Source organism: Salvia splendens, chromosome 12 (assembly GCF_004379255.2).
Source record: "Salvia splendens isolate huo1 chromosome 12, SspV2, whole genome shotgun sequence".
In the NCBI taxonomy this organism is placed as follows: Eukaryota; Viridiplantae; Streptophyta; class Magnoliopsida; order Lamiales; family Lamiaceae; genus Salvia; species Salvia splendens.
The window spans coordinates 25,924,928-25,949,511 of NC_056043.1; the positions used below are offsets into that span (position 1 = coordinate 25,924,928).

The 24,584-nt window shown below is 36.8% G+C and overlaps 2 protein-coding genes across 10 annotated transcripts; both read right to left on the reverse strand.

The window, feature by feature from the left end:
• Positions 1–1,187: 1,187 nt before the first annotated feature.
• On the reverse strand, positions 1,188–3,576 carry LOC121759611 (cytokinin dehydrogenase 9-like). The gene is made up of 5 exons (XM_042155265.1): positions 2,678–3,576; positions 2,471–2,598; positions 2,137–2,397; positions 1,792–2,054; positions 1,188–1,700 (listed from the first exon to the last, which is right to left on the reverse strand). The coding sequence occupies exons 1-5, from the start codon at positions 3,240–3,242 to the stop codon at positions 1,391–1,393; spliced, it is 1,527 nt and encodes a 508-aa protein (XP_042011199.1). The 5' UTR covers positions 3,243–3,576; the 3' UTR covers positions 1,188–1,390.
• Positions 3,577–17,867: 14,291 nt separating this feature from the next.
• LOC121759333 (pheromone-processing carboxypeptidase KEX1-like) lies at positions 17,868–24,257 on the reverse strand. Of its 9 annotated transcripts, none has more exons than XM_042154883.1 (5): positions 23,627–24,257; positions 23,051–23,201; positions 22,487–22,601; positions 20,907–21,024; positions 17,868–18,135 (listed from the first exon to the last, which is right to left on the reverse strand). In XM_042154883.1, exons 1-2 carry the CDS (start codon positions 24,183–24,185, stop codon positions 23,143–23,145), a joined length of 618 nt encoding a protein of 205 aa, XP_042010817.1. In that variant the 5' UTR covers positions 24,186–24,257; the 3' UTR covers positions 17,868–18,135; positions 20,907–21,024; positions 22,487–22,601; positions 23,051–23,142. The 9 variants fall into 9 exon arrangements, with proteins under 9 accessions (XP_042010817.1, XP_042010813.1, XP_042010814.1 ...); XM_042154879.1 differs by having other exon boundaries at positions 17,868–18,359; XM_042154880.1 differs by having other exon boundaries at positions 17,868–18,452.
• Positions 24,258–24,584: the final 327 nt, after the last annotated feature.

Here is a 24,584-nt window from a genome sequence, read left to right on the forward strand (position 1 = left end):
CCCGATACATTTGTTCATAATTACTTGAAACATTATAAAATGAATGTTGATTATAAAATTTGGAGGCTATTGGAGGTGTCCACTATAGTGCCGGACACAAAATTTTAGGGCTATGGACAACAAAACTGGAGCTATGGACAAAAACTGGGGCGGGGCTACTGGGCGTGTCCGCCTTATAGTGGACACTCTTGGAGACATCTAAATAATGTCATTGGTTCTTCAATAGTTCTATCTTAGAAGTACCAAGTAAAATGTTGACTTTGAAAGGAATAAATGTACTTTCCCCTCAAAAGATTTTCTTTCTCCTATCTTCGTAGTATTATTTACACGTGAAATCCACCGATTACCATTCTATTTTGAATGTACTTTATGGCTAGCTTTTGAACAGAATTTAATAAGGTGACTCTAATTTTATTTCATTATAATTTCTAACTAACTCCTTTTATTAAAGAGGTCTAACTAACCCCTATTTTGGGAGCGAATGGTTTAATAACACAGTACTACACATGAATCGGCTTATTTTTAAAAATTAGTCCCAATTTTAATCCACGAACTATTTTTTAGCCTAATTTTAAATAATTAAAAGAGAAAATTGTCAGAGCTAAGTTTTATCAAATTTTAGTCCATAATTCTAAAAATGAATTAGAAAAATCATGAATTTTAAAATATATATATATCCATCTTGCAGCTTTAAAATCAATTGGAAATATAATAAAATTTGTATATGTTTACAAATTATAATTATCCAGCAGCGACAAAATTCGACAATGACATCCTTATAAGATTTTTTGACTGCCATATCAGATACAATTATACCAAAAAAATCTTTGAGAGATAGGAGTAATTGCGAAGAGATTCAAACATAATGCTTTTTCCAATTGATTAAGTTGCGGAACATACAAAAACGATTGAAGTATTATTAGCACAAAAATTGAAATCAACATTATTAGAGAGAAAAACTTATTAGTATAAGTAAATAAAGACTAAATTTGATGTACGGGAAAAAATGAAAAAAACACAACAATTATTCATAAACAGGATAACAGTGAACATGTAAGTTTGTCTTCGTCGATGAATTAGTAAATTAGGCAAAATTATTTAATTTCGGTAACTATATTTTCTTCAAAGGAAATTTTAAATTTAAACAGACTTATCAAAAACGGGAAATTAATTATAGACTTATAGAGTTTAAATAACAGTATCCCTTAATTTATATCTTTACGAAATAGAATAATTTCCCCCTTTCATACTTTACAATTGTTTTTTTCCAAGATCTGAAAAGGCATAAAAAAATAACGATAATTATGTCTAAATAAATATACAAATATTTAATCCCAAATTCAGATTTTACAGCTGAAAACTGTTGCCTTCATCGTTTTCTTCTTTTCGGTCATAAAATCGATATCGATTTCTGGAAAATCCTCTGCCCCGGCGCCAGAATCGCCAGAGGATCGTAGGCCGATTTCCTCTGCTCAAAGATCTCCCACCTCGGCCCGAAATGGGCCCGCCATTCCTCCTGCGTTTTGTAGTGCGGCAGATAATGCTTCACTCCCAACTCCGCCGAATCGCAGAAATTCAAGATTCTCCTGTTCTGATTCAGCAGATTCTGCAGCTCCTCGCTCTCCGCCGCGTGGGGTAGGAACGCCACCAGGTAGAACACGTCCTCATCCGGCATCACGAATGATGTCCTGTTGTCCCATCTGTTGACAAAAAGACAACGGTCATAATGTGTTCGACGAAATGCCTCAACGAAAAAAATAAATAAAAATCGAGTCTTTGATTGATGATTACTTTGATTTGTTGACTGGGTAGATGAGAACTGGACCGTTGTTGGTGTCGGTGAGAATGTTGCCGAAGACGCCGTCGGCGAAGGTCTGGATTTTACTGCGGGGGACGAGGAGATTGAGCCATGGGTGTGGGAGATCCCACAGCCCTTTTGATCTCAGTTTAAGCTCTGCTGTGTGGACCCTGTCCAGGAATTCCACATATGAAGTTTCTGTCACAAACATTGTTGATGGGATGTAGCTTAATTCAGATAATAACGATTTTATTTCCTGCATATGAAAAAAACAGAATTAAGATTTTACACATTCTTTGTTTCTCTAATGGTGAATGATGATGAGTCTTGTATCTAACCTTATCTATGGCAGCTTCTTCACCAGGATTGAAGTTCTTGGTGAGCTCAAGGCAGAAGAGAGTCCTCCCATCTGACACAAACTGGTTGGCTTGATCAGTATCCTCTAGGTTGAATGATGATCGCCAGTTGTTGAATAGGTCCGTCCGGTTCACGATCACCTGACCTTCTATGTAGTCGAATGTCTTCTCCGCGGATATCAGTCGCTCTTGGTCTCTCACGAAGGTATGGAAATCCGAGTACAGAACTCTGATCCATTTCACCTGTTTATGAAATGGTTCTCAGTTTACCAATATGATTCTCGTGAGAAATGATTGTTTTTGGTTGTGTTGTTACCATCTTAGGCGCTGGCTCGAGGGAGATTCTTGCTCTGGTTATGATCCCGAACTGGCCGAGGCCGCCAAGAACGCTGTGGAAGAGGTCAGCATTCTTCTCTTGGGAGCAAACCACCACTTCCCCTTTCCCTGCATTCATTCATTGAATCCATTAGTCATTGATGGGTTTTTGATTGAAAACAGTGATGGTGAATAATTGAATACAAACCTGTGATGACCTCGAGCTGGTGGACATTACTGATTTGAGGGCCGTGCCGGAATGCCTGGCCGCTGATCCCGGCATTGGACAAGGTGCCTCCGACGGTGAGATGGAGGTAGTCGGTCCACGATTTGGGGGCGAGGCCGTGTTTGAGGCAGTGGTGGAGCACATTGATCCAGAGCTCTCCGGCAGAGGCATCCACATAGGGGGACTTCCCCTTGATCACCTGCATCTCGCCGCGGAGGGATTCCATGTTGATCACGATCCCCTGCGGCGCCTGCGCCTGCCCCAGCAGGGAGTGGCCGTGGCCCCTGGCCGCCACCGTCGGGGCAGCGGCCGGGCCCATCTGCCAGACGTGCTTCACGGTGGCCGCCACGTCGGAGACCTTCTTGGGGTGGAGGACTGCCCAGGGAAGGGAATGGAGCTGGTTTCCGAAATCACGTGCCGCGAATTCGTTCCCGTTGAACGTGAAGTGGCCGTGGACTGGGATCGGGATGGCGGAGAGGGAGAGAGGGAGGGAGAGCATGCAGCAGCATAGCAACAAAGCAATATTAGTATTTTGTTTGAGAAACATGTTTCTAGAAGTCCAAGGAAAGGAAGGGAAAAATAATGTGTTAAACTTAAAAATGTTTTTCCTAAGTAAAGACGAAAGTTTGTTGGTATTGTTGTGGAGTTTGAGGAATGAAGGGTGGGGGATTTAAAGAGCTGAGTTTTGGTCAACCAATCTTCAGTGTTAAGAATCCGTAGGAAGACTGCCTACTTGGATGGATTATAAAGATTTTTTATAATAAAAAACTAAAAATGACTTCCCTATTTAAGATGAGTTGAAATATAAAAAAAAAGAAAAGAAAAAGAAAGTCACAAGAAAGGAGAAAGATTTTGATAGATCTTGTTGCTTTTCACACATTTGCAACAAGGTCTTCACCTTTTCCCCATCAAGGACAAGATTGCCTCTAATCCAATCCTCATACTACTAGTTTTATTTCACCAAAGCTAAGGATGATCTTGCCATTTATGGAATATGATCTCCTGTTTATGTTTTATATCTTCATTTTCAGGCTGTCAGGAAGCTGTAATCCCACTATGTTTTTATGGGAGAGATGCTAAAAAATGAAATTGATTTTACTTGGATGTTCAATTGAGTGTGTCACGTGAAGTATGGCCTCATTTTAATTGAGATTTGGGACCTCCTATTTCGCCCTACACACAAAGCAAAATCAAGAAGCTGACTTTGTTTATGATGACATGGACCACATACTATTTGTTTCAAAGTTGAAACAAACACGTTTCCAACTCTTGTATTAACTCGTTTACTTTTTCTTTTAATTTATTTATCTCTTCCTTTATATATATATATATATATATAGGGAGATGATCAAAATAAGTATGTGTTTAAATCCAGAAATGCAGACCAAATCTTGGCCCTAGGATTAGATGATCTAATGGTCAATAATTAACCAAAAAAACGGAAGGTCATAATTAAGCAATTTTAGGTCATATTATAATATTTAGGTTTAATGTCATGCTAAGATCGTTTTAGGTCATGCTTTGTTAGCATGACCTAAAAATTACCTAATTATGACCTAAAAGTGACCTAATTATGATATTGTTCTGCATTTCTGTATTTAAATCTAGTTTTGCATAGATCAAAACCCTATATATATATATATATATCAGCTTTATATATTTCTTGAGAAGCCAAGATTAAATTCTTTGTGGGCAATCGAGATTGATACAGTGTGGTTGAGAGCAGAGATATTATTCTGTCCTTTGAAAGCACAGAAATATGGTCCCAAACCCATAGTGATGGCTATCAATCTTAATTTAATTTAGAGAGGGAAGAATCTGCTTTAAAAAGGTAAAACATAAGCATTCACCAATTTAGTTGATTCTTTCATCAGTCATACCTCTTTGCTTGTCTCCCACCTTTGGGAATACACATTCATACAACATTATACACCTTTGGGCTGTGTTATATTAGTAGTATAATTGAAAAGGGGTGTTTGGGTTATTGTTTTTTTGTGGCGGTGGACAAGTGTTGGTTGTGTTGTGTTGTGTCCTCTAGTGGGAGTTCAGGTGGAAAGGTTAAAACAAGAATAGGATTGTAAAACCTTTTATACATACACACAATTAATTATTAATTCTTTTACAGGTCTCACTATTGGAAACCATTAGTGTGCTAATAACTCGTTTGGTGACACGGTTGAAGATTTGCTTAAATCTTTCGTAGCAACTTCTCGTTGTCTAACTACTATGTCAACTTAGGTGTTGTGTTCGATTGCCATATCTAATTATTTTATGAGATTAAGTTATGAGATTATTTTAGTTAGAGGGGTGTTTATGATTAATTATCATATGATTATCCATTAGGATAAAGTTGTGATATTCAATCTCAGGCCATCCGCAACGCTCTCTCTTATCGTCTCTTAACCGTCTCATCCCTTAACTATTCATGGACCCCACTGTACTTTTCACTCCATCTCTTAACTAAGAGATAGAACCTGCAACCCTCCATCTCTTATTCGTCTCTTAATCATCTCTTAACTTACTATTCATTCAATTTCATTTTTTATTTTTTTTCCATCAAATTCAATTAATAAAAAACACACTTCATTAAATAAAATAAAAATACAACTTAAAATCCTAAAAAAATATACATAATTAAATTTGTGGCAAAATAAATAAATAAAACATAATTAAAAATATAATTTTATAGAAATTAAAAAAACTACTCCGTCGGAGAATCATCTCCTGAAGGCGGTGGTGGTGCACTCAAGCTACCTGGAGGCGGAATACCAATTTGTGTTGCCATATACTCAATTCCGGCAAGATGGGCTTGGTATTGTGGAGGCGTCATGCGGGAAGTGTCCGCCCAACACATTGTACATGCCCCCCCAGTTGCCAAACGCGTTGATGTCAAACTCGTCGGAGCCACCACCGCCAGAGTTTCTATCACCGGACATTTTGTGATTAGAGGTTAGATGAAAATTGGAGAGGAAATGGAGATGATTTGGAGGATTTGATGTGTATTTGTGTGTGAAATGAGGATGAAATATGAGTATTTACAGAGTAAAAAAATAAAAAATAATAAAAAAAGGAAAACGTTCGAAAAACGGTAATATTACCGTTTTTTATTTTATTTATTTATTTATTTTTAATTTAATTTGAATTTTAAAAAAATGATTTATTGCGTCAGCCTGACGAAGCCCACTCGCGGGTCGGCGAGTGGGCGTCACGCATAGCGCCGGAGCGCGCCACGTCACGCAAGCGCGTGGCGAGACAGCCCGCGAGGTGTCTCGGTGGGACGGGCGTCTCAGTGAGACCGGGATGAGACGGGGCGCTGCAACGTGTCTCGCCGCCGTCTCGTCTCGGCGGGACGAGATACGAGCCACCCGCGAGACGCGTTGCGGGTGGCCTCATGAACCAAACATAATACACATTTAATCTTGGGATTATAATCTTGCAAACCGAACACCCTCTAATACTCAAATAACCATTAACCTTATGAACACAAGTACTCCCTCCGTCCCATAATAGATGACACATTTTGGTGATGACACATAATTTTAGGAGATGTTGTTTTTTGTTAAGTTGAGAGAGAAAATAGTTAATAATAATGTAAGAGAGAATTTTTTTCAAAAAATAAAAATAAATATGTCATCTTTTGTGGGATAAACTAAAAAGGAAAGTGTTAAATCTATTATGGGACGGGGGAATAGTAATTAGGCTTGCCAATTTGGTTATAATCGATTCTTAAATAATCGAGAATCGATCTGGTTTTAATCAATCTTCATGTGGACTGATAACAATTTAATAGTTTTTGGTCTGGTCTCAGTTCTACATTTTTGGGTTCATCAGTTCTCACTTTCACCCGGAAATCGAATATATAATTTTTTTTATTATATAATTTTCATTACAACTAACCCTAATTCCTTAAATTAGGATCGGTCTCTCTTTCTCTTTCAATTTTCCAAGCCAAAGTTATTGGCAAAAACTTTAAATTCTCAAAGCTAAAGAATCTCAACACATAATCTTGTTCAAACGAAATGAAAGCTAAAGAATCTCTACACATAATCTTGTTCAAACAAAATGATAAAATGGGACCACAAATGTAAATAAAAGTAAAGAGATTGTAGACAACAAAGCATGGTAACCTCAAAGGGATCCCTATCAATATCCCATATCAAGATTCCAGTTATGCAGTCATATAATATTTAATTTTGCAAGTGCAATTATTGCTGTAAATTTGTCACTTAGGCCATCTGAAACGCTTTCTCTTATCCGTCTCTTAACCGTCTCATCTCTTAACTATTTATGGGTCTCACTGTACTTTTCACTCCATCTCTTAACTAAGAGACAGCACCTGCAACCCTCCATCTCTTAACCATCTCATCCCTTAACTATTCATTCAATTTCATTTTTTATTTTTTTCCCAACAAATTCAATTAATAAAAACACACATCATTAAATAACATAAAATTACAACTTAAAATTCAAAAAAAACACACATAATTAAAATCCTAAAAAATATTTAAAATACATAATTTAATTTCTTCCGCGCACTCTACTGATTGCCAAAGTTTGCCCAAATGTGCTCCATTAGATCATCTTGGAGTTGGGCGTAGGCAGTAGAATCACGTGTCCTTACCCGAATAGACAACCGATCTTGCATAGACGGATGCACTTCACTGCGAGGCGGACTACTTGCGGTAGAGCTTCCCGGGGTTTCAAGGTCGAACCAATTTCCCGCTTCAGGTCCTTCGTCGGCGACAATCATGTTGTGCAAGATTATGCACGTATACATGATGTCGACCATATTCTCCATAAACCACGTACGAACCGGAGCTTTGATAATGTTGAAGCGAGCTTGGAGAACCCTGAACGCTCTCTCCACATCCTTGCGAGCAACCTCTTGTTTCTGCGCAAAAGAGCTTATTTTTCATTCACCGGCCTGTTGAACGTCTTCACGAAGGTTGGCCACTTAGGGTAGATGCCGTCGGCAAGATAGTACCCCATTTTATACTGCCGGTTGTTAGCGATGAAGTTGATGGCCGACGCTTTACCATTAAAAACTTCGGTGAAGAGGTCGGATTGGTTGAGCACGTTGACGTCGTTGTTCGATTCGGGGACCCCGAAATAGGCATGCCAAATCCATAGCCGGTAGTCGGCAACGACCTCGAGTATAACGGTGGGGTGGGTGTCTTTATGGCCGCTCGTGTATGACCCCCTCCACACCACAGGGTAATTCTTCTATTGACAATGTATGCAATCGACGCTGTCAAGCATCCCGGGTAATCCGTGCACTTCTTCGTGAAGTCGGAGTAGAAACTGACAATCTGCCGTGCTTGGCCTCCGGAGAAATTCGTTGGTGAAGGCTGCTCGGACGCCTTTGCAGAAGTTTATCAAACACATTCTCCCCGTTCTTTCCCCAATGTGCAGATATTCGTCGAACACATCCGCCGTTTGTCTAGTAGCAAGCTGACGGATTGCTGCAGTACTTTTTGCAGCGTTGTGTGACTGGGACGGCCAACGGTGTCGAACCCTTCTCAGAAGAACTCTTCCTGGGCTGCCAACGTATTTGCGATGTGCATAAATAGCCGTTTCCGCATGCGGAAACGGCGACGGAAGTAGGTCTCTCCCCATACCGGGTTGTCACAAAAGTAGTCGCGTACCAACCTTGCGGCGGCTTTCTCTCGGTTACGATGGATGGAAGTCCGGGATTGCCTTAGAGGCGCCGCGGCTTCCTCCTCCTCCCGACGTCGATCTTCTGCTAGCGATTCTTCCATTATGCGACGCATTTGCTCAAATGGATCCATAAATGATTCAAATTTGGGAGAAGAATAATGTTTTGAGATGAAGAATATAGAGTGTTTGAGTGAGAATAGAGAGTTTTTTTGGTGGATTAATTTGTGGGAATAATTTGATATTTATAGAAGTGATTGGGGGCTTAAAAATTTAAAAAAATAAAAATTTGTAAAAAAACGGCTATAAATGACTAGTATAATTTTGAGATTTTATTTATTTTTTGAATTTTTTCTGAATTAAAAAAAACAATAAAAAATACATTTTCAACGGAAATAAACGACGCCCACTCGCGGGCCGGCGAGTGGGCGTCACAGACGAACCGAGGAGCTCGCCACGTCGCCAACGCGTGTAGCGAGACAACTCGCCTAGTGTCTCTCCGAGACGAGTTACGGGACGGGATGAGGACGAGACCGGGACAAGACGGAGCCCGCAACGCTGTCTCGTTGTCGTCTCGTCTCTCCGAGACGAGATAGGGATCGCAACGAGACGTGTCGCGGATGCCCTTAATTTCATAAGATTTTTGTACTTTAATTTGATGTAATGTATGGACTAGTAAGCCTAGCTACTCCCTACCTATATATATTTATATATTTGTATTTGTAATTGTGGGTGAAAACCTAATCTTTAATTTGATTGCATTTGCTTTCTAGAAGAAACCGACCATCATTAAAGAAGTGGTAATGGTTAAATCCATCTTCATGCAAGATCATAAAATAGTTTACATCTTGTATTTTTTAATCGAAAGTTGATCGGTTGGTTGCTTCCCCTTACACGTATGGAGACTACTTTTGCCTTGATAATTCCACAAATCTTGTCACACAAAATCTATAATATGTTCTTTAACGATATAGTCTACAAAAATTCACTTATATATTCTTGAACTAGCACATGCATTGAAAAAGCAATTTTACTAAAGTGAATGTTTGCAAACACATCTATAAAAATGTACATCTACTATAACTAGAGGCGAATCTATATAGAGACATAGTATTGAGTTTATTAATTGCACAACCACGATTAGAGTGCATACTTTGACGGATAGATTTCAAAATTAACAGAATAAAAAATATATATGCAGCGGGCACGTGCACCTCACATGCTCACGTTATGCGCAGTGAGACGCACGTCGCTGCTTCCTCGTGAGCGGGCCACCGTAGCAAATTCGCTACCCAATAGAAAAAATTCTTATCCAGGTAATATATATTTCATCCCCTATTCCCCCACTATAATTAAAATATATTTCTAGGTTTTTTTTTTAATTTTAAAAACTAACTATGGAAGCCCTAATTGATGCATGACTCACTTTTCCCACGAATGTAAATGTGTGGGAATCACACTTTATATATAATGAATTTGATTGGTTGTTTGGAGATGGAAATGAACCAATGTAAATTTCGAATTAAGGGCATTTTATGAATGTAGACCTAAGCAATAAAATTAATTATAGTATTGTTGATTATGGTATAGAGAGACAATAGGTTATGCGTATTGATGGGTAGGTAGGGCACATATAATATATATTGGTTTTGGATTAAATCATAACCAATGAGGATTACGTGAAACAGGAGTATTTTTCTTATCATGTCCCTTTACCACTTTCATCCCACTTAAATCATTGCCTTCGTGTCACATTTTTACCTATAAATTGAAACTTTTTATCCTCCTATCATCTCATGTCGGGTCAAAAACTTACTATTATCATTACAAATTCAACTCAAGTTCTTAGTAATATGTAGATATGACACATTCATTCGTGTAAAATATCTTTCACTTACCTTTTATATCATTTATCAGTGCAGTAAGTCTCAGATGGGATTCTTTAATTATCCTAGAATTTATTATAATTAACTATTATTTTATAAATATTTATTACAAAATACTAAGGAACCATAATTTATTTATCACTGAAAATTAATTGTTTACGCAATATATACACTATAACTTTGGATTAGTTTACCAAATAATTAATTATTGATTAAAATATTAAATATACTAGATAAGTGTAAAATCCTAGTTAAATTAATAAAAAAAACTCACACTAAAACATAGTAATAGAGTAAAATTAAATTATTTTACTAAAATCCGTGAAAAATGAACCTCAATTATGCAGTGATGCAAATGAAGAGGGCTTGGGCAAAACAATAAAGAGTTGACCTCTCCCAGCCTTCATAAAATTGTTCTAGTACTCTCTATTTAACGTCCCTATATAAAAAAGTGTAGATCAATAAAATCCTATTTAAAAACTCAGTATAGAAAAGAATTATTGGTTTAAATTTGAAGCTTGAATTTATCAAATAAAAATCAAATAAGGATTGAAATACATAAATAATCATTAAACTTAATACTTTACTCCTTTGCTATTCTTGAGAAAAATATTATGGAAAGTCCCTAGATTTTGAAAAGGACTTTCTGTTACTCATAATTTTTTTTAGATCGCAACTATTTTGGGCTATGAGACGTGACTATGGTCAAATAGCTTTTCCCTTTTAGTTATTAGCATAATGAGAAGTGTAAAGTATATGCCTCAAATTGCATTTTGATTATGCTATATAATATAGTATATTCTTCATGTCCAATTAAAAATAAACATTAGGTTTCATCATTAATAATAAAATATTTTCTAAAATAAAATAACATCATTTCTATTTTTCTTCTTTTTACTTTATTCTTTCTTCAATAACTCGGTAAACAACACTACTTAAAATCTTGTGTAGAAAAAATAAATATTTTATATTTAATGGGAGGAAGAGAGTATATTGATAAAAAAAATATAATATAATGCGAAAATAAAAGATTAATGCAGAAGAAGAGGTGTTCGATCATCTCGGGTTCTTCTATGCAGAAAACACATCGATCATTTTCATCTCCGACAGTGTTGAATATAAATAATCTCTCTTTGGTATTGAGCCTTCCTTGAAGGATAAACCAGACATTGGTGGGGGTATTTGGGTAATGAAAAATTTTGATGATAAGCCACACGGAAGATGACCACATTGGTGGGTGTATTTGTGTATTCTCTCGCTCCTTGCTTGGTGTTTGCCTCTGCTCCATAGCTCTTGGGTGATGATCCTGATGGCTAGTTGCGTTGATTTGTTCTGTTTATGTTTTTCTAGGTTTGAGCTTTTGTTTCCTTCTTCTTTTTGGGTCAGTTTCGCTCTTTTTTTGTAGACGTTTCTTTGTTCGTCTTCTTGTTGTGGGTGGTCTGTTTTTGCTATGTTGTTGTTTTGTACTCTTATCTCACCACTACTTGGTGGTTTGAGATTTTTGGATTATAAAAAAATTGATAAACCAGACATGAAGTTGTGTTCTAGGTGAAATTCCTCTCTATGTGAGCTGACACTGATCCAAGATATACTCTCATTCTCCACGTTCTTGGTAGCCTGCAAAATAAAGTTAAAAACTGAAAAAGAAGAAGATTTATCCCACGACCACTAAGTTTAGGACCATTTCAAGGAGCTTCAGCAATTCCATTGATAGTTTAAACTCATATCAAGAAGCTCATTAGTTTTTGGATGACAATTTTGATTCGTGTCAAAGAACACTTCAATTTTCATCATTGATGATTTTGACTCGTGTCAAATTGCTAATCAGGTGGTCTTGCTCATATCTAGGAGCCACTCCCGTTTGAAAAATATTGGATCATAATTTCGGTATTACAATGGACGAACTAATGGTTATTCATGGATCGTGAGTTCCTCAATACCATGATAGAACATAGAATACACAAAAATAAAAGACTAGAAGAATCGTAAAATTGACATGATAATGTCATCGTGTTGACATTTTTTAGATACTACATTTGATGAGTTAACAATTTAAGAAAAGTTTGTTGATCACACCTTATTAAATATGTATATATATTATAAATGTTATGCTATATATTATGAGAAGGATTTAAGGCTAGCTAATAGTACCTTATTGTACACATATACTCCCTCCGTCCCACGTTACTTGAGGCGTTTCTTTTCGGCACGAGATTTAAGAAAGTTGTGTTTAGTGAGTTAAATAAAATAGAGGAGGGAATAAAGTAAGACAAAGAAGAGAGAGTAAAGTAAAACAAAGAATAAAGTAAGTATGATTAGATGTTTTGTTTTTAGCCAAAAAGAGAAATGACTCAAGTACCTTGGGACAACCCAAAAAGGAATACGACTCAAGTAACTTGGGACGGAGGGAGTATATAATATATATAGGATGGTAGATGAGACATAAAATTATAAGAAACAATTAAGAGATCGGTCTCTGCATGTGTCCCCCAGATCTGGATATAAGTCCTGTGGTGATCTTGTACATAATAATGCGCACACACCACATGTCCAATATATTTTGCAAATTTGTTGATTGATATGTTGGAATTTGTTTATATATTTGGCACTTTGCACCTGACAACGAACTAAACAATTATGACATGATTACAAGTTTTCCAATTGGGAGACAAATCTATATTATGAACTTACAATCAAGATAAGATCAATAAAATCGACAGAGCTTATCGACAATTTAATAGTACAATCCTCTATCAACGATTTGAATATTGCACCATTTTCCAAAAACCTTAGTGCATACAATATCTGTCTTACTCAAACAATGAATATATTATACATGGAACCAATTAAAGTTACAATTCAATATTACATCAAGTGTAACAATAGCAATAGTTGATTTTTCACGAATATCTATTTCCTAACTAAAATTTTTCTTTACTAAAATAGTTTCCCTCCATCCCGCCATAATCGAGGCGCTTATTTTGAGCACGCGATTTAAAAATTGATATTTAAAGAATTAAGTGAAGAAAGAGTAAAGTATGGAAGAAGAAAAAAAGTAGAGAAAAGGAAAAATAAAGTAGGTGAGAGAATAAAATAAGAGAGAAGAAATATAGTATTTTTGCTAATAAAGTTATAATGGAATGTGGGAGTACTAGGTAGAATCACATGCATGTCTATAGGTAATAAAATAAGAAGATACAAAATGGAAATTAAATAAAAAAATATTTATTCTAATCAAACAACATCATTTTGAGCATGACCAAAGACCTCGTTTTTTATATATATAGGATAGCTGAGAAAAATTGAAACTTTGTGATTTAATATTCCGTTTTTAAATCTCTTGTGACTGATCAGAATTTGATCAAACTTTATAATTTAAATAACTATTATCCTTATTTTCTATACATATTATAAAACTAATACTACTATAAGATTATTTAAATAATTTATTAATTTAATTGGATCAAATGGATAATTAACGGCATAGATTTTAAGGATTTGAAAATTGTTTAACGAGTAAGTTTCCAACCTTCCATTTTACTTAATTAAACGTAGCCTAACAAGTTGTGCTCATTAAATAGTTAGACCATCCACTACGCGTCTCGCCGGCGTCTCGCGTCCCGTCTCGGAGAGACGGGACCCCGGCGCGACGCGTTGCAGCTCGCCATCCCGTCCCGCGCCGTCCCGCGTCTCGTCCCGCGTCGCGTCCCGTCGAGCCACGAGACGGGCTGTCTCGCCACGCGCCTAAGCGACGTGGCGCGACCCGGCGTCGTGCGTGACGCCCACTCGCCGGCCCGCGAGTGGGCGTCGTCACGTGCTGACGCAATAAATATTTTTTTAAAAAAATTCGAATTTTAAAAAAAATAAAATAAAATAAAAAATAAAAGAAAAAAATTTTGAAACGGTAATAATACCGTTTTTTTATTTTTTTTTAAATTTTTTTTACTCTATAAATACCCCTAAACTCATCCTCATTTCACACACAACTACACATCTATTCTTCCTATCATCTAAATTTTCTCTCAAATTTTCTCTCAAATTTTCATATAACAACTCAAGATGTCCTGCGACGGCGACGGCAACTACGGCGGTTCCGGCTCCGGCGGGTGGGATCTCAACGCTTTCGGCGATTGGGAGACCATGATCAACACATTGGGCGGTTCCGGTTCGTCAACGCCGGGGACCCAGGGTTCGGCGACGCCAGGGGGTACCAACCACCCAATTTCGACCTTGATGCATATGTTCGTCCCTCCGCCCCGCGGTATTCGCAGGGATTATCCCAGATTCGAGAGGATTTTCCCGTTGATCCCACGTCGGGAGTAGGCCGAGGCAGTGGAGGTGGCCGAGGCGGTGTACAACCCCAGGCGGGCGAGGACGAGGAGGAAGAGGAAGAAGAGAAAGAGGATCTAGGCCGGCATCCGTACAACAACCTCGAAACGCTGGCGGTGTACAACGCCTGGATCACCGTCTCGTACGATCCCATCGTCGGGAATCATCAATCTCGGAAGTGTTTCTGGGAAAAGGTCTGCGAGGTCTACCACCAGATAAAGCCGAAAGGCTCCCGCAAGCGCAAATTTAAAATGCTCCGCTCTCACTTTGACCGAGTCGACCGATAGCTCAAAAAATTCTGCGGCATCTACTCGGCCGAAGAGGCGCGCTACCAAAGCGGCGCAACGGCAACCGACATTTTGACGTCCGCTTTGCGCGCCTACTACCAGGACGAACGTCATCAATTCAGATTTGTTGATGTTTGGCAGGCCGTCAAGGACGAGGAACGGTGGGCCGGCGGTTTTCGCTCCAGCTCTGGCTCAATCTCGAAGCGCACGAAGCATACGGCGAGTGGCCAATAATCGTCTGGTGGTGACACCGCTGAGGGCATCAGCCAACCTGAGGCTGAATCCCAGGAGTTTGCGGGTACGGTCGGCGATGCTGGAGGATCCGCGAGTGGGCGCCATCGGCCGCAAGGGACGAAGGCGGCGAAAGCGGCTAGAGCAAGGAAGGGCCGAGGCGAATCAAGCCAGTCGGCCTCGGGATCGGGCTCGCGGGGAGGCTCGGACACACTTATGGTGGCGTACATGACCGCCACAATGGCGGACACTTCCCGGCTCCCGCTTCTCGTACGCCCAATTCACGGCCTGGTGGAATGGAATTGTGTATATGGCAGCACGACTTGGCCTTCCGACTCCCCCTCAACCTCGACCGCCTCCGGAGGATGATTAGCCGGCGGAGTAGTTTTTTTATTTTTCTTTAAATTTGTATTTTAAATTATGTTGTGTGTTTTTTATGTTGTGTGTTTTTTTATGTTGTGTGTTTTTTAATAAAGTGTGTTTTTAATAAAGTGTGTTTGTTTTAATTGAATTGGGTTGAAAAAAAAAATAAAAAATGAAATTGAATGAATAGTAATTAAGGGACGGAGCGTTGCAGGTTCTGTCCCTTAGTTAAGGGATGAAGGAAAAAAGGACAGTGGGGCCCTCAAATAGTGGTCAAATAGTATTTAAGGGACGGTATAGAGACAGCGTAGTGGATGACCTTATTGTTAGATCACTAATAGTTCTATGATATGATTGATTGTTTATTTTAACTTCACAATTATATATGTGTTTAATTGTTTGGAGGAACATAACTTGACGTCTAGCTAATCGTGGTGCTTCTCAAGTCCTAAATTTACGCTTAACCTACAATTTTATTTAATACTGATATAATTGTAAAAACTAACACACATGGGAGTCTTGTGTGATTGTGTCATATGAATTGATTGGACCAATTTGATAGATGGGTCAAGACGCAGATCTAAAGCAAAATTCAATGTATTTAACAATTTATGTGACCTTAATATGAGCTCCAAAAATTAAGATATTGGTCACTTTATTAAAAGTTTAGTCCAATTTTCTTAACAGAGCAGATGGACAAAATCATGGAGCTACTTTGTTTGTTAACAACATCTCTTAAAAAAAGTTGTCGTATCGAAACTTAAAGTCTCCTATAACCTTGGAGATGAATAACACTGGTGTGATACAAAATTGAACAGATTCGAGACAAACTTCCTCCATTTTATGCTATTGGTTTTGTTTATTTCTTCTCATGGTGATTCCCTTTATGGATGTTGTTTATTGTCTGTGTCTCATTGTGTTATTGTTTTGCTTTGTATGTTGATGTATTGTACTTGATTCTAACTCTTGAATCTCTTCTTTGAATCAAAAGAAAAGGTTATAGTTCAATGTATACAAATTAGTGTTTAAAAATTAATTCAAGACACAAATGGACGCAATTGAGTCCAATCTAACCTCGCAATGTATGCGACATATATATGTGATTAAATTAGATGTATTTGTGTTGGATGTTAGCATCGCCTACCGGATTATGATTGGTTAAACGGTATCACACTAACATTTATGCAAATGCCAATATAAAATATAAAGCTTGGCATGTTACTTGTCACAAAGATTATTAGCATATTCATTCGTAAAGATATGGACCTACTAGCTACCAAGAGCTATAAATGAGCCAAATTGTATAATAGTATTTCATTCAATCCCGTTTAATACTACAATTATACAATAAATAAGTCAAGTTTGAAATTAACACTACTTGATTACGACCTCATGAACAAGCTTGTTTTCATGTAACTACTTCAGAATTTAATCTATTAATTTGATATTTGAATTCAACTTTTCAATTGCAACTCACTCACACTGGATAGAAGAAAAGTGTTCTAACAACTAAATTGCATTTTGTCATGAATTGATATGTTGACTTTTGTATTCTTTCCTATTCTCGCAAAATGTATGTAAGGTTATTAATCTACATTTTTAGTATTGCGTGTCAAAAAATAATCAACTTAATAAAGAAAATCTATTTTTGATAAATGAAATACATACACAAAATTTTTAGTTATATTAAAAAAAATTCTTAATATATATTTATCCTTGGTTAGCTTTTTTACTTTGTATTCCAATCTTTGTTTATTTATAGTATAAGAAAGAGTAGGAATTCAGTAATACATATCACTATATTCACAAATTTGAATTTACAATCAAAAGAATATGATTGTACCACGAAATGATATTAGATAAAAAGAATATGATATAATACCACAATAATGAAATAAAATAATATTACCACGATAATTATTTGTTATCAATACATATAAATATTATTCTTCATTCAGTTTCTGATATTTTAGGTCATTCTTTTAGCAAAATGTACATAATTTTCCCTATAAACACTATAGTTATTCTTTTACTATATTCAACTAGATGTTGTGAATATACTACATTTGTCTTACTCTACACGGCTCTAAGATTTTCGACATACACATTAAGTAATGCATTTTTGTTGTTATAAAAATTAAAGGGCCCTCATTTCTAAAATACCTTTAAGCACTTCATTGGCTTTGAGCCATTTTAATACTAGATTTTAAGTAATCTAAAAATGGAGGGAGTATGAACCTAACTAAATCATTGTCTGGTAAGAATTTCAAATTGCATTTAGATTTCCAATTATAGAAAGAAATACACTAATTAGTGTCTTCTTCTACTAATTAACTTTTATTGTTCCAGATTTGAAGTTAGTAAGTGAACAAGAATTGAATACCACACCATAAAACACTTAAAAAAATGGACTATGCCCAATTAACAATGCTAAAAATCTTACCTTATATAACACCAAATCCAATGAAAATTAACAAATATCGAACCCCCTAGAATCTGCATATGATATTGAGGATGTCATAAGATATTAAGTTATCACATCAAAACGGTATTGCACATGCTTTATACTGTTGAATGATGCCTCAAAGCTAAAAAGACAAGTCTGCAAACCTAATTCTACCTCCGAGCCATGATGTAGGAATCTAGTCTTCATGTTGTGGAGCATCTCTTTGTTCCTTTGGTGCTGACACTGCAACAAAAAAAAATTGTTGGTGAAGTGGGAACCAAACAGAAAGTCAAGGAACACTCCAAACCATAGGAATTCATGTTCTCCCTTATCATTGCAGACTTGAAAATACTTCAAAGTTATGTCAAACACTACTTATTCAATGGCTCTCTTGCATTGTTCTAGGTTGGCTTCTAAGGCGACAGTGATCTTGTTCGGTAAAGAAAGCAAATCATGCCACGTAGTTCCTGCCGTAAGCAGAAGATGAGAACCTTTTTCAACACCAAGCACTGACGATCATATCATGAATCAGACCAAATAAGTTTATATTGTTGACGAATCTGCGACAAAAGAAAAGAACAACCAGCGGTTCAAAATGCACGAGAGAAGTCCCAATGCAAAAAAAATCTTTGATACTGATAGAGTAGACCACCTATTCACTAATTTCATTGAGGATTTCTCTACAATCCACTCTATATATTTAACTATATAAAACAAACAACATAATTTTTCTTTAAGATGAACTTTGGTATATATGATTATAAATAAAGTACACAAATACCTTATTTGGTCATTCTTTAATTCTTTTACCATTCAATATAATTATTCCTATAATTAACACCCACCCACTAGAAAAGAGTCTTATCCCCAAGATGGTAATAAACATATGACATTAGGTCAAGCAACATGTCGTCTTTAATCATCTGACAGTAAGTGTTATTAGATATATGTCTGTCAAAACGTAAATCATAGCCCCTTTGACTTGAGTTGAGAAATTCTGGTTGTGAGAGCTGACTGCAATTTACCATTTCATCCACTTCGGTTCCAGTACCAATGCTGATGGGTGTATAACATCTAAGGGATAAATTTCTGAAAAAGGTCCCCAATATTTATTTGGGTTCTAGTTCTAGTATATCTGTATATCTAATAGGAAACAGACAAGGTGTGGGCCTAATCCAAACACTCCAGCAAAAATTCTACTGCACATGGTTCTAGACTTCTAGTTAACCGTGGCAAGCACACTTTTGATTCCCCTAGCAAGTTGCACGTTGTCATTAGTCAAACACATCAAGCATGTCTTTAGACTGACTTATAGCTGCTAGCATCTTTGTAGGAATTTGTCTCAGAGAAATAGGTTCAAGAACTAATAATATAATCCAAAAACCAGCCACATTTATATTAACAGTAATTCCACAAATCAACCATATCATTAAATTCCCAAGAGAAAACTTAACGTAATAAAAGAGAACATAACGAAAGCACATTGAAACAAAGATCCGAGAACTAGTATAAGGTTCCCCAGCATTCATCTAACATACTCCTTCCGTCCCATTTTAGGAGTTCCATTTGAATTCGGCAAGGGTTTTAAGAAATATAAAAGAAAGTTGATGAAAAAAGATAGTGGAATGTGGGTCCTACTTTTATATATTAGTTTTATAATAAAAATGTGAGTGGAAAATGGTTAGTGGAATGTGAGGCCTTTTACCATTTATGGAATATTTCAACCGGGACTCCTAAAGTGGGACACCTAAAAATGGTAAACCGGGACTCCTAAAATGGGACGGAGGGAGTAGTTTACTGTTAGCCAAGAGGTACTAAATTGATGCCGCAACACTCTCAAAGTTAGACTCCTAGCGCCAGCTAAAGCCAGCCTCCAAGCATTCTGGTGAAAACTAGCCAACTATAGTAATGCAATCTCTACAAAGGATAATGAGGGCTCGCCTTCTATTTTGCTAATTTTCCATTACACAAACTTTGGGAATAATACAATGGGAAGCATAGGATTCGATCTGACTAACAGCACAATAGTGTGGCATTATAGACGCATGCCTGCAGCTATGGTGAATATACATTACTAGTCCTTCTAATTAGCGTATAATTGAGCTATAAGGTGGTACCCAAAATGATAGGCAGCAAGTTACTCATATGCCCCTAACATAACTAAATAGTATAATTTTCCTTGTAAAAGGTATGGTTGTATACTTGTATTTGATATCTACTCTTAGAAAAAAAAAATTGGTGACATGATCCATCTATTTCTGAACAGAAGTTTAAGACAAAAATTATTATTAGCGTTAAAATTTGGTTTTTGTGATGTTCACTTACGTTAGCTTCACATTTCTCCATGAAACATATCTCAATAAACCGAATCCAGAGCACAGTTTTGACACATTGAAGATATCCTAATGCATGCAGAGCTCATCAAAGTATAAAATCATATAGTGTTGACAATTTTTTTTCATCTTTTGTGCAATCTTATTTTAGTTTGGAACCATCCGTAGACATTAAATTGGGAATATATTCTAGCACTTAAGACAATGAATGTTCAAGATCAAAATAAATAAGCATTTATTTATATGTTGAGAGGATACTTTATCCTCTGATCAAATCATAAATACAGAAGTTAATCAGACATCAGTTACATTCTCTTGTATTTAACTTAAATGCTCTGTATATTTTGAAGTGTGATAACGGTATGAGATGAATCCAGTCCTCTGAGAGGCATAACGCTGTTAGCTGGTAAAAGTTGATAGCCACTTACAAAGTTGAGAGACCTTGAGCAAGATAAAGAATCTTTTCCCCCTTTATGCATACAAGTGAGTGCAACTGCATACACTGCACCTTGTCGACTATATGTGCCCCAAGTGAAAGAAATGCATGATTATGCGACCTAATTTACCTTAATTTGAGGATCTGAAAACTAAAACCACACCCCACATCCTCAATTATGCATCATATACTTTTGTTGCCAATTTACGCCGGAAACATGAGAAGCAAAGTATAACCACACATACCTATAGCCCTAGACGCCAAGCAGAGAAAGCAACCAGGATCCTTCCACTTGAAAGCTGCATCAAGCATAAATTGTAGAAATAAATCCAAAAATGTAGTCCATCCCTGTCCTTCATTCATCTGGAAAAGAACAGACATATAAATAAATAGGTAGTCAATAATTCCAAAAAAGGAACCAGAAAAGATCAAACGAAGCAGTTAAGCATGATTTTTAAAATTATAAAACATAATCCATTCTAAAATTAAAATTTGGAAGGGTCTCATTGGATGTATTCAACTAGGGCAACTACAATATCTAATTCCGTCCGGTCAATGCCAAAGCCAGTTCAACAGAATGTGTTCACTATAACTGTTGTTTCTGATTTCTACACATTTAACACTCATGCGGAAATTTCCCTCTATCCTGTTGTACTCCAGCTTTACAGTTTCATTTGCCTGATTAGGCTTGAGCCCTGGAATATGAAGACTCGTAACAGGAGTAGAAAGAAATTATATATAGAAGGAGATCATTTATGTTTCTGTGCTGTTTCAAATCCATTTCTTTAGTTTTAGGAACCAGTCATCTAGTTTTAAGAATCTTGGTTTTCCAAATAGGAAGTCTTGGTGGAACATAAACTAACAGTGATAATTCTAACTTAATAATTTATGAAGAAAGGATAATCTCAGAAAAACTGAAAAAGAGTCACAAGCTGACCATGTATCCAGAAGAAGTAAAACGTAGCATCCCAAGTAAATTTAGAAAGTGAGTTTCACTTTCCTAAATATTCTCACCTAATATACTTTATCACGTAAAAGCTTGAATATATTAAGTCTAGATAAACATATGTTAAAACCTCTTATAATAATATCAATATACTTGATACAAAATGGCCTTGCAGGCATAAACTTAATTGAGTTGTTACCAAACTCAAGAAGCAAGAAGTGCTAACATAAGTTTGTAAGAAAGATAGAGACTAGAGTGATAAGAATCTGTGAGTAAAACGTACCTAATGGTATCATTTCTAGGTTTAGATGCTTATTAGTCATAGAAATGCAAACAGGCACCTATGTCTAATATGAGTCAATTGCACTCAAATATAATCAACTCACTTCATTGAGAAACCATATGGCATTACTATCTTAATAGACTCACACTCAACAAACTAAAATGTGAGGCATCTCTTGGTAAATGTTTATGCTGCTGACGTAACGAAAAATCCGTTCTGTATCATCCAATTTCACCCTATAAACAAACATGAAATGTAACAATAGCTTCTTTTTCCTCAGAGTTCCAAGTTATCATTAACAATAATGATCATGTGTTTCATTGCAAGTCCATTTATGCTAATGCCTAACTGGGCAAATCACCTCAGAAGTCCATTTATGCTAATGCCTCCTAGGCGTGTCATTTTCTATGGCAACATTCTCAGATGTTTCTGACTTCTATACAGGCAATCATAATCACCTGAAAACTATGTAACTCCTCAGTCTGACATTTTGAAAATTAAATAAAACCAAGTCTGGGTTAGTACATAGTGGTCATTCAGCATGACACAAAAGAGAGGGATCCAAATACAATCCACAACAAAATATCGTGAGATACCTTTTTAGTTTTTACAAAGAGATATTATTGAGGAAACCATCCACTTCCATCTCATCCCATGTTTAATTTCTTTTAGTTACGGTAAAAGGAAGCACACATGATGTAATGAATGCCTCTGCATAAACAACACAAAGATAGTAAACCAAGAAGTCATTTACTTCACTAAACTACTTCTACATATTGATCTAGACTTGCCTCACCTGGAGGATTCCTAATCTGATTAGATTCTTATCAATCAAAAGAGCTTGATATGTACTTTTTCACTATGTTCAGTCATCTTATTAGAAAGATCAACTGTATCATGTATAAACATCATTAGAATTAACCTAATATAAGTACAGGTCATTACACAATATTACAGCAGCCGAAACCCTATGTTCTTAATTTTGTTTAATAAAGATCCAATGTATTATTGACATATTGAATGTTCAAGTACCTTCATATCCACATTAAGACTTCATACCAATCAAGTAAATTATGGTAAAAGAATGTTGCACTTTCAGTAATGTATTATAGTGCTACAAGGGAGAGTTACTACGAGTATGCTGGTTGCTGTGGTCTTACATTTGTCATATAGTTGCTTGAAATCCCAGCAAAAGCAGGCTTGTTGTGACAAAGCTAATAAGAGATACTTCCACAAACAGATGTTATTTAAATCAAACAATTCGGATACACATACTCCTTAAACAAGAGCTGCAATAACACCCTTCTTTTCCTGCAAAAAGACTAACATAACAATAATGAGTCTGAAGTATCTAAAGTCACAGTTAAAGATTTCAATCCAATTCAATTATCAAGACAGATATCTCTTATTCCAGCCATCTACTATAACGTGTAGTTTATCTGATTTCATAAGTAGAAACCACAATGAATGGGGAACAATTGTCCATGTCAAGCATCTGAAACATTATCGATGGAGTTATATCGCGTTGGAAATCATCTCATCAAATGATTAACATACTTTAAGCCATAATATAAGGAAAATCCCATCAACTGATTAAAAGGACGTCTGAAAGGTACAATAATGGGCTCCCTTCTCCAAACTTAAAGAAATATCACGGCACAGCACAATGTCAAATTAAAGCTACACTTCCATAATCTTTTCTACTAACATCAAAAAATCTGATCACGCATCGTTACCCTTGCAGGGATCATTAGAAAATCGGACCCCAGGTTGCGCTCGACTCCGCCTGGTCCTTGACGGCAAAATGTTGTCCAAATCAACCTCAGCAAGCGGGTCATCCTCCAGATCACTCTCATCAAGTCCATCGGAGAAATCACTGTCGGAATCATCACTCGAGTCGTCATCATCATCTACACGGCCATCAGAATCATCGTTGTCGGAGTCTTCAATCATTTTGCCCTTCCCTTTCCTGTCCACCACGATCCCCTTCCCTTTTCTGCTGGCTTCCCCGTTTGCATCCTCGTCTGCATCTTCGTCTTGCTCGGCAGTATAGTCTTCCTCGTCTTCATCATCCTCCTCGTCTTCCTCCTCCGCAGCAGCAACGGCATTCAAATGCTCCTCCGATTTCGCTGCATCACCAGCGACGAGTGGAACGGAGCCATTTTTGCCGGTGGGAGCTTCAATTTTCTGCCTCTTAATCGAATCATCTAGGGCTTTGTTTATGGAATTTGGGGGATCAAGCGTGCGTTTCTCGGGGAATTCGCCTCCTTCATCAACTGCTTTGACGTCGGCCATTGATGTTGGGGTTTGGGGCTTAGGGTTTTGGGAATCGGTTTTTGTTTTGCTGAATTTCAGTGTCTACATTAGTTATTTATTTGTGCTTATTAATACTGAGCAGTGATATAGGGCAAGTATATAACTAGAGAATAAATTTCAAACACAAGATTAAGAAATTAAGGGTTGAAAAATCAGCTTAGGATTTCAAAATTGATTCAGAAAATTACTTCACAATATAAGTAGACGGGGTTAAATAGTCATTTAACAAACAAAGCTGGGTAAAACATGAATCTCTCTCATTTTGAGAATTTTTCTTCAGCCCGTCATCTCTTCTACTCAAATTCTCCACCGATTTTCCACCGATTCTCCTCTTCCACTCGAATTCTTCATCGATTCTCTACCGGTTCTCTTCCTTTC

Bases quoted from the DNA above. Each gene is read 5' to 3' on its own strand.
- LOC121759611 (XM_042155265.1), bottom strand. From the start codon at position 3,242: ATGTTTCTCAAACAAAATACTAATATTGCTTTGTTGCTATGCTGCTGC. The intron at 2,398-2,470 runs GTAACAACACAA...TTTCATAAACAG, and splicing joins TCGAGCCAGCGCCTAAGATG to GTGAAATGGATCAGAGTTCT. The intron at 1,701-1,791 runs GTAATCATCAAT...TTTTGTCAACAG, and splicing joins TACCCAGTCAACAAATCAAA to ATGGGACAACAGGACATCAT.
- LOC121759333 (XM_042154884.1), bottom strand. From the start codon at position 24,185: ATGGCCGACGTCAAAGCAGTTGATGAAGGAGGCGAATTCCCCGAGAAA. The intron at 23,202-23,626 runs GTAACGATGCGT...GTCTTTTTGCAG, and splicing joins TTCTAATGATCCCTGCAAGG to GAAAAGAAGGGTGTTATTGC.